The sequence below is a fragment of the Orcinus orca genome, chromosome 3, assembly GCF_937001465.1.
Source record: "Orcinus orca chromosome 3, mOrcOrc1.1, whole genome shotgun sequence".
Taxonomy (NCBI): domain Eukaryota; kingdom Metazoa; phylum Chordata; class Mammalia; order Artiodactyla; family Delphinidae; genus Orcinus; species Orcinus orca.
The window spans coordinates 58964174-58973866 of NC_064561.1; the positions used below are offsets into that span (position 1 = coordinate 58964174).

General features: G+C 57.0%; 1 protein-coding gene across 1 annotated transcript; it reads left to right on the top strand.

Annotated features, from left to right (window-relative positions):
- The first annotated feature begins 702 nt into the window (after nucleotides 1-702).
- On the top strand, nucleotides 703-8139 carry ARSI (arylsulfatase family member I). Its single transcript, XM_004280352.4, has 2 exons — nucleotides 703-1622; nucleotides 5914-8139. The coding sequence occupies exons 1-2, from the start codon at nucleotides 1306-1308 to the stop codon at nucleotides 7316-7318; spliced, it is 1722 nt and encodes a 573-aa protein (XP_004280400.1). The 5' UTR covers nucleotides 703-1305; the 3' UTR covers nucleotides 7319-8139.
- Nucleotides 8140-9693: the final 1554 nt, after the last annotated feature.

Here is a 9693-nt window from a genome sequence, read left to right on the forward strand (position 1 = left end):
CATTTGTGATACTTGCCTGGCCCAGGAGTTCCCCCACCTTGCTTTCCCTGCTGTGGAGATTTCCTTGGGTGGGTGTTGGCCTGGGCGACCTCTGAGGCCCATTCATCTATCCATCCCTGCAATACGTACTGATCGAGCTTCTGGAGCCTGTGGAGAACAAGATGTATACAACAGCTTCTGTCCTCGGGATTCTAGGGCTGCCAGTCTAAGATTCAAGCTGTCAATTGAAGAACGAGGAGGGGGAGGGGTTGGGGAGAGAGGTAAGCCCCCGGCAAGGCCAGAACCTATTTCTGGTGCTTGCCAAAGTCGGTGCTTGCCAAAGTCGTCCCTACTCTCCATTGCTGTCTCTACTGCCACTCAGCCAGCCGCTGTTAGCCCCAAGAGGGAAGAAGCCACCAACTTGCTCGTGATTTAGACGAGTTCCCGGCCATCTCAGGGCCTCAGTTTCACCAGCTGTAGAATGACCGGCTTGGCATAGAAAATTATGCGCCTCCCTTCCAGGACTGGCACTCAGAGAAGCTAAGACTCCACGATCGAGGAATGTCCGACCGGGCCATTCCAGAGCTGTTCCATCGAATTCCGCGCAGCCCCCTCCCTCCTCTCCCCAGTCTGGGCCAGGGCGGAGGCTGGAGCCAGAGGGCCCAGCCGACCCGGGCTTCCCGCCCGGGGGCGGGGCCTCCGCTGGACGCCCCGCCCCTCTACCTGGGGCTCGGCCCCGGCAGATGTTACAACTTTTTCGCATTCTCTCCCGCGGTGTCCCCCACAGACCCGCCCAGCCCGTGCTTCCTCCCCCTTCCCCGCTGGGGTCCTGCCCACCACCCTACGGAGCCGACAGTTCTCCGGTCTCCGGGCGGGGCGAGAGGCTGGGCCAGGGGCTGGAGGGTCGGGAGGAGGAGAAAGGGAAAGCAGAGGCGAGAGAAATTAGGAGACGGGAGAAATCGAGGGCTAGAAGGAAGAGGGGAGTCAGAGGATGGTGGAGAGCACTTTTTGGAAGCCGCCACACCAAGTCTCAGGCTGGCCTGGCTGAACTGGGGGAGAGGGAGCACGGGCGGCGCAGAGCTGGCGCTCAGGCAGCGGGAGGCAGCTCGGCGCGGGCCTGACCTCCCCAGAGCGCCCCGCTGCGGCCGCGCAGGTCCGGCCTCATAGTCCAGACAGTTGCGGACTGGCCGCTGGGCCTCCCCTGGGGACGCTGAGCGCTCTCGCGGTGTCCGGGCGGGCTGGCCGGAGGGCGTGCGGGCCGTGCGCCCTGGGCGCGCGAGGCGGTGAGGCCCTGGGAGCCCTGCGCGCCGGGACGCACGGGCCGGCATGGCGATGCACGCCCTCACCGGCTTCTCTCTGGTCAGCCTGCTCAGCTTCGGCTACCTGTCCTGGGACTGGGCCAAGCCGAGCCTAGTGGCTGACGCGCCCGCGGAGGCCGGCGATCAGCCCTCGGCCGCTCCACGCCAGCCTCCCCACATCATCTTCATCCTCACCGACGACCAGGGCTACCACGACGTGGGCTACCATGGCTCAGATATCGAAACCCCTACGTTGGACCGGCTGGCAGCCGAGGGTGTCAAGTTGGAGAATTATTATATCCAGCCCATCTGCACGCCTTCGCGGAGCCAACTTCTCACGGGCAGGTAGGCATGGCCCAAGCCACTGATGCTGGTGGTTCAAGCCCCAAATAAACCCAACTGTAGGTTTCACTTGTACCGACATTACCCCCACCGGGAAGCTCGGGCTCACAGCCAGTTCTGTCCCCAATTGGCTGTGATCATTTGTAAGTCCTTTGCCCTTCATGGGCCTCAGTTTCCCTACTGTACGCTGAATGGGTTGGATCATCTTTGGGGTCTTCTCCCCCTGATGTTCTAGGACATTCGAACTCCACGCCATGTGAAGGAGACATCTGGTCATCTCTTTGTTAGAGGGACATGGCAGCCTCTGACACTTAGCGTTGAGTGCTGCTTCAATTTACACACCCTGAGACTCTGAGCAAATCACTTAACTCCTCCAAGCCTCAGTTTTCTTGTCCGTAAAATGGGGTGAACAGTTTTAAATCTTGGAAAGGAGTGGTGAGGATGAAACCAGTTGCATATAGCCTGCTTGGCTATCAATAAATGGCAGCCTCTATGTCACTGGAGGGATTAGGGTCCCCAAATTGTTTGATGACAACATTGGGAGGAAGCCAAGGAGTTGATAGGTGGAGGAGAAAGACACACACAGGATGCAGTGACCTGTGTAGCCTTAGGCTAGTCACTTCATTTCTCAAAGCCTCTGTTTTTTCATCTGCAAAATCCTCCCAAGTTGGCTGGGGGCCCCAAGGAGACGTGCTGCTTTCTCCATAAGGAGTTGTCCACAGGCAAGGTGGTAGGATTACAGGATTAAAAGAGCAGGGAAACAGGAGGCGTGTGTGTGTGTGTGTGTGTGTGTGTGTGTGTGTATATGTGTGTGTGTGTGTGTGTGTGTGTGTGTGTGTGTGTGTGTGTAGAAGGCAAAACGCTGGCCACTTAGGAGAAAATCCTTTGGCACGGCTGAAGCTAATCCTTGGATGGGGCATGCTTTCTCCCAAGTTCTACCCAAAAGCCTCTAGTGTGATCTCAGAAACCAGAGCCATAGTCTCCCTGTTTCCTGGATGGGAGAAGCTGAGGCACAGAATCAGGGAGGGCCAAACTCGATGCCTGTGCCAAACATCGGGGTCTGTAGGAGAGAGGACTGAGAGGCCAGGTGCTTTAGAGGGGCCCTGGAGCTGGGAGTCAAAAGGGATGCCTTTTCTTTCTTCCGTCTGCTGCTCAGCATTGAGCTCTAGGAACTGGGAAAGAGAACAGGAAAGAGGAAGGGACACCAGTGTAAGTGTTGAGGGTTGGGGGCTGATGGTAAAGACCAAGTGTTGACCAGCCTCCAGAAGAGGGAGGAGGAATCTGCATTCCTGAGAGCTGTGCACATGTTTGCATTTCTCTCCGAGAGATGACTTTTGGTTTAAGCAGGGGAATGAACAGCATGCAGGGCAGTGTTCCAGCCCCCCCAGCACTTCCCCACCCCCCCGGATCTGCAAAGTTAGCTGAGCGTGGCTGGGCAGCGTCTGCCCTCCGCCCCCTGCAGCTGGCCCCATCTGACTGATGCTGACTACTCTCATTAGTGTTTGTTAGTGCGTCCAGTTGTGTTTGGTAAAGCTGGAGAGACCGTTTCCTGCATTACTCACTTGCAGACAGGCTGTGGTGACTTAGCTGGCCCACTCACTTTATGAACCAATGTTCATGGCGCCCAGCCCCTATGAAGAGAGGCTCGCTGTGACTCAGGGGCCTAGGGTACTTCCTGTATCAAATCTAATTGTTCATTAGCTTGACTGAGGTCTGCAGAGGCCACGTCACTGAGAGATTTTGAGCATGAGTCTCAGAGACCCGAGCTCAAGGCTCAGCTCCACTGCTTGCCAGCTGTCTGAACTTGGGCCCGTTGCTGCACTTTTGGGAGTCTCAGTTTTGTCACCTGTAGAATGGAGCTAATAGCAGTCTTCACTGTAGGTTTCTTATGCAAGGTAAGTGAAATAGTGTGTGCGGCATATAGTGTTAAAAATGGCAGTAGTGGGTCTTCCCTGGTGGCGCAGTGGTTAAGAATCCGCCTGCCGATGCAGGGGACACGGGTTCGAGCCGTGGTCCAGGAAGATTCCACAACTAAGCCCATGAGCCACAACTTCTGAGCCCGTGTGCCACAACTACTGACGCCCTCCCACCTAGGGCCTGTGCTCCGCAACAAGAGAAGCCACTGCAACGAGAAGCCCACGCACCGCAACAAAGAGTAGCCCCCGCTCGCCATAACTAGAAAAAGCCCATGTGCAGCAAAGAAGACCCAACGCAGCCATAAATAAATAAATAAATAAATAAATAAATGGCAGTAGTAGCTAATGATAGCTAACAACCAAAACAGCTTTTTTTTTTGCAGTCACTTTTGGAGAGGGGCACAATTCAACTCACCCCAGCAGTGAAGCAACGGGGCCAACAGGCTACAACTTTTTTTTTTTTTAATTTATTTTATTATTTTATTTTTTGGCTGCGTTGGCTCTTCGCTGCTGCACGTGGGCTTTCTCTGGTTGCGGCGAGCGAGGGCTACTCTTCGTTGCAGTGCGCGGGCTTCTCACTGTGGTGGCTTCTCTTGTTGCGGAGCACAGGTTCTAGGCGCGGGGTCTTCGGTAGTTGTGGCGCGGGGGCTTCAGTAGCTGTGGCTCGTGGGCTCTAGAGCACAGGCTCAGTAGTTGTGGCGCACGGGCTTCGTTGCCCCGCGGCATGTGGGATCTTCCTGGACCAGAGCTCAAACCCATGTCCCCTGTGTTGGCAGGCGGATTCTTAACCACTGTGCCACCAGGGAAGCCCAGCAAAACAGCTTTAAAATAAGGAAACCAAAACAGAAAAACCCATCCCAGTGCCTGGCTTAAAGTTGTCAGGAATTTAGGTCTGGGCTTGACTTTGATGCCCGGGAGTGAGGAAAACGTGTGGGGTTCTAATACACGTGTGAAGTTCCAGGCTTCTTATTTAGTTTGGGACTTGTAAGACTTGAGTAAAGGCAAGACACCCTAAGCAGATCACATGGGTGCCTTGACCACAGAAGGAAAGGGATATGAATGAATAAACGAGGAATGCAGAGTCCTGCTAACCATTTGCTCCTGCCTCAGGGTGTTAGCCTGTGTGAGTGACCTGGATCTAGGGGCCACGTAAACTTGTGGGCAGACACATGAGAACTGGTCTCATAAAATTTGGGAACTAGAAGGTTTTTAGAGGTGTCCCATTCCAACCAACTCACTCCTACACATGACAAACTGAGGCCTCAGTGGGGGAAGAGAAGTGGCAGCCTAGTTTGCCAGAAGAGGGTCTGTGCTTGGACTCTGATTGGATTTATGTTCAAGTCCTGGCTCTGCTCCTGACCACTGAGTGACCTTGGGCAAGGTCTTTCCCCTCCTCTGGACCTTAGTTTCTTTTTAAGTTGAGGTGAATAAACTAGAAAATGACTTGGGTCCCTTCTGGCTCTAAAATCCTTTGAGGGCCATTCTTGATTCATTCATTTCGTAATTGAGTGTCCTTGAAACATCACCTGAATGCTAGGAATGCAAGGATGAGTAAGGGACAGTCTCATTAAATATCATCGGGCCCAAGAGCATGTACAGATGACTGAGTAGAATCCTACGGCCAAGTTGGACCAATGAAGATTTGTACTAAATGCTGTGGGAACCCAGAAGCAAAAGTGACTCATTCTTTGAGTGAGAAACTTTACAGTGAGGGTAGCATTTGGGCTGGGCGTTTAAGAGTGAATAGGAGTTTTCTTGGGAGTGTAAGACTTGCTCTAGGCCCCATGGCAAGTTAGTGGCTTAGAGTGTAGGGACTCTGAAACCTGGAGTCAGACTGCTGGGGATACAAATCCCAACTCCAGTTACTAATTGTGTGAATCACTGGACAAATGACTTAATTTACTGAGCCTCAGTTTTCTTATTTGGGAGACGGGAATAATAATGACGATAGACACCCCCTAGGTTACGGTGAGGATTTAGTGAGATAATTCCTATAAAGGGCTTGGCACAATGCTGAGCATACAGCAAGTGCTTGGTGTCAGCTTTTATTATTGTTGTTATGATTAGCCCGGGTTCAACTCTTAACTCCCCAACTTCCTAGCTGTGTGATACTGCACGGGTGGCTTAACCATTCTGAGCTTTTTCCTCCTCATCTGTAAGATGACAATGAGACCTGCTTCAGCTGATTTTGAGGATTCAATGAGATAATGCATTTGAAGTGCTTGGCACATTTGATAACACCTATTGGTTACTGTTACTTTGCTTACTGGTAGCGCTTGGATCAGAGCCTACCTCAGGGTGAGTGTTGGGGGTTGGGTGGCCAGAGCAGTGGTTTCTGGCTCACTGGTGTCTTCTGTGTCCTCCCCTCTTCCCACCAGATACCAGATCCACACAGGACTGCAGCATTCCATCATCCGCCCTCGGCAGCCCAACTGCCTGCCCCTGGACCAGGTAACACTGCCCCAGAAGCTGCAGGAGCTGGGTTACTCTACCCACATGGTGGGCAAGTGGCACCTGGGCTTCTACCGGAAGGAGTGCCTGCCCACCCGCCGGGGCTTTGACACCTTTCTGGGCTCTCTCACAGGCAACGTGGACTACTACACCTATGACAACTGCGACGGCCCGGGGGTGTGCGGCTTTGACCTGCACGAGGGCGAGAGCGTGGCCTGGGGGCTCAGCGGCCAGTACTCCACTCTGCTCTATGCCCAGCGCGCCAGCCACATCCTAGCCAGCCACAGCCCCCGGCGGCCTCTCTTCCTCTATGTGGCCTTCCAGGCGGTCCACACACCCCTGCAGTCCCCTCGCGAGTACCTGTACCGCTACCGCACCATGGGCAACGTGGCCCGGCGGAAGTATGCGGCCATGGTGACCTGCATGGATGAGGCCGTGCGCAATATCACCTGGGCCCTCAAGCGCTATGGTTTCTACAACAACAGTGTCATCATCTTCTCCAGTGACAATGGTGGCCAGACCTTCTCGGGGGGCAGCAACTGGCCACTGCGAGGACGCAAGGGCACTTACTGGGAAGGGGGCGTGCGGGGCCTGGGCTTCGTCCACAGCCCCCTGCTCAAGCGAAAGCGATGGACAAGCCGAGCACTGGTGCACATCACTGACTGGTACCCGACCCTGGTGGGTCTGGCGGGTGGCACCGCCTCGGCAGCCGACAGGCTGGACGGCTATGATGTGTGGCCAGCCATCAGCGAGGGCCGGGCCTCGCCACGCACGGAGATCCTGCACAACATTGACCCACTCTACAACCACGCCCGGCATGGCTCCCTGGAGGGTGGCTTCGGCATCTGGAACACTGCCGTGCAGGCCGCCATCCGCGTGGGCGAGTGGAAGCTGCTGACGGGAGACCCGGGCTACGGCGACTGGATCCCACCCCAGACGCTGGCTGCCTTCCCCGGCAGCTGGTGGAACCTGGAGCGGATGGCCAGCGCCCGCCAGGCTGTGTGGCTCTTCAACATCAGTGCTGACCCCTACGAACGGGAAGACCTCGCTGGCCAGCGGCCGGATGTGGTCCAAGCCCTGCTGGCCCGCTTGGCGGACTATAACCGCACAGCCATCCCTGTGCGCTACCCAGCTGAGAATCCCCGAGCCCATCCTGACTTTAATGGGGGTGCTTGGGGGCCCTGGGCCAGTGATGAGGAAGAAGATGAAGAAGAGGAGGAAAGCAGGGCTCGAAGCCTTTCCCGAGGGCACCGTAAGAAAAAATGCAAGATTTGCAAGCTGCGATCCTTTTTCCGTAAACTCAACACCAGACTGATGTCCCACCGGATCTGATGGGGGGAGGTGAGGTCCTTCCCCGCGCAAGCCTGGCCCTGGTCCTCACCAGCGAGGGGCCCCAGGTCACGTCCTCATCTGCAGGGAAATGGAGGGCGTCGAGCCCCTCAGTTGAAGGGTGGGGAGCTTGGTTTAGGAGTCGGGAGAGAAGAAACTAGACTGGGATCCCTGGGTCCCAGTCCCACCTCTCCGTTGACTTGCTCTGTGACCTCGAGTGACCTGCGTGAGCTCTCTGGGCCTCAGTTTCCTCATCTGGAGAATGAGCTCTAAGAGCTTTGTCGCTCTGTGGTGTGGACCTGGTGCCTGGGGCTGTGGTGGGGTTCCCATCAACTTTGTCACCTCCTAGCGCACTTAAGGCCTTGCTCTTGAACCCTGGACCTCTGTGGTACTTCTTGGGTGAGGCGCCACCTGGAGGCAGCTCCAGGCCTGGACCCCAGCCGAGGCGTGGTGATGCGGCTGCTCTCTGAAGGGACCCGGGGGTGACCTTCCTGGATCTTCATGTGGCCTGGGCTAGTCCTGGGAACAGACTCGTGGTGGGAGCAGTGGTGGTGAGCTCGTCTTCCTGGGAGGGAAGGGGAGGACTGGGCATGGCTATTAGCTCCTGCAGGATCAAGCTATGAAAAGAGCCGTGCACCCACACTCAGGACATCTGGGTTCTACTCTGACCTTTGGCCCAGTCCTTTTCCCCTGGGCCTTGATTTCCCCACCTGCAATGGGAGTGCTAGCCCTGGCTCTGCCTACCTCACAGGCCTGTAGAGGACTGGCCGAGGTAATGGTTGTGGAGGAACCCGTGAACTTGATTAAAGCGCAGTAACACAGAAGCGAGGGCTGCAGTGCGGTTGCGAGCTCATGTGGGTGTGTGCACGTGCGTCCTGGGCCAGGCGTGAGCTCACTGTTGGTCCAGGGAATGGGAGAGGAGGTGGGCAGGGGCAGAACGTATGGGACCTGGTCCCAGAGCCACTGTGGGGCCTCGGCAAATCTCAGGCCCGCTCCGGGCCTCACTGTCCCTGTGTACAGTGGACAAGCTGAGAGCCCTCCCCCTAGGTGTTCTGGGCGCCCCTAGGTGTGTGAGTGTTGGGGGACACGGGCTGGGCGGTGGGGAGAAGAGGCATGGGGGTCTCGGGGCTCGCTGGCTGTGTAGCGGGCCTCTATCCGCACACTGCGTTCTGCATATCTCCCTTCAGCTTCCAGTCGGTGCAGCGTGTGTAGGCGAAAGCCCTGCTGTGAATTTTGAAAATAGTTATTTTTGTCTCTGGCAAAGGAGGCCTGTTAGGACTCGTCAGCATGTGGATGAGCGGGACGGGTGGGGTGGGTGCGGTGCAGTGAGGGGGCTTCGAGAATTGGTTACAGAGCTGCATCCCTCCTGCAGAGGTTGCTGAGCCCAGGAGGGAGGGGCCGGCCTGGGGCTGCGGGGTGGAGGTGACCGTCCATGTCCTGGGGCCCTTCCTCCCGGCCCTGCTCTCTTTACCTCTTAGGGCCTCCCCCCAACTGGAACCCTTCTCTGTCTCCAGGATGTTGATGCCTGGGTCATGATGGGGCAGGGGCAGGACCAGCTGGGGCCTCCGGGTTCCGGCCACCCTCAGTTCTTCCGGCTGCTCTGGAGGGAAACTCTGAAGTCCCAGGTCTGGCATACCCCAGGGATGGGTTATCCATGGTCTGCACATGACCCAGGATATTCCAGCTCTGCCGGGTCCCTGTCCCAGCTGCGTGGGCTTGCCCTTCCAGAGTGGCTTGGATTCAGGGCTCCCCTGCCGCTCCAGGCTTACACCAGTTGAGCGGAGGCCTCTCCCGTGTGTGCTGAGTTGGCCCTGCCCAAGGTGGCCCAGCCTCCAGCTCCAGCCCTGCTTCTCTTCCTGGGTCTCTGCCTTTTGGGGCCACAAGTGCAGGACCATAAAAGGCCAATTTCCGCTCTTCCCTAGGCACCAAGGCCTACCCCCTGGGGCCGATCTGGCCCCCAACATGGAGAGTCCAGCTGGGGCTGGGGGCTAGGGGCTGGTGCCTGCTCCCCATGCCCTGAGAAGGAGGCTTGATCTTATCTTAAACCCAACCTAGAGCTCATCTGCCTGAGTCCTGCCTAACCCAGAACCCAGGTAACAGCCCAGGAGCCCCACTCAAGCTTCAGTCTGTAACCCTGTCCACAGCCCAGCAGTCCCCAAGCCTGCCTAACTGGGGCACCGGCAGCTGTCCGGGGCCTGGGATTCGTTGCCCAGGATGAGGGGCAACTCAGGGCTCAGGGCGTGGTGACGAGAGGCTCAGCCTGCTTGCTGTGGCGTCTGCTCTGCCCAGCAATCAGCATGGCCCCCGCCCCCCTTCTTCCCCCCCCCTCTGGCTCCTGCCTTCCCCCCAGCCAGGGCACCTGGGTCTGGACTCTGTGT

Excerpts from the sequence above, each read along its gene's own strand:
- ARSI (XM_004280352.4), top strand. The coding sequence starts at position 1,306 with ATGGCGATGCACGCCCTCACCGGCTTCTCTCTGGTCAGCCTGCTCAGC. Across the intron at positions 1,623-5,913 it reads AGCCAACTTCTCACGGGCAG|ATACCAGATCCACACAGGAC; the intron begins GTAGGCATGGCC and ends TCTTCCCACCAG.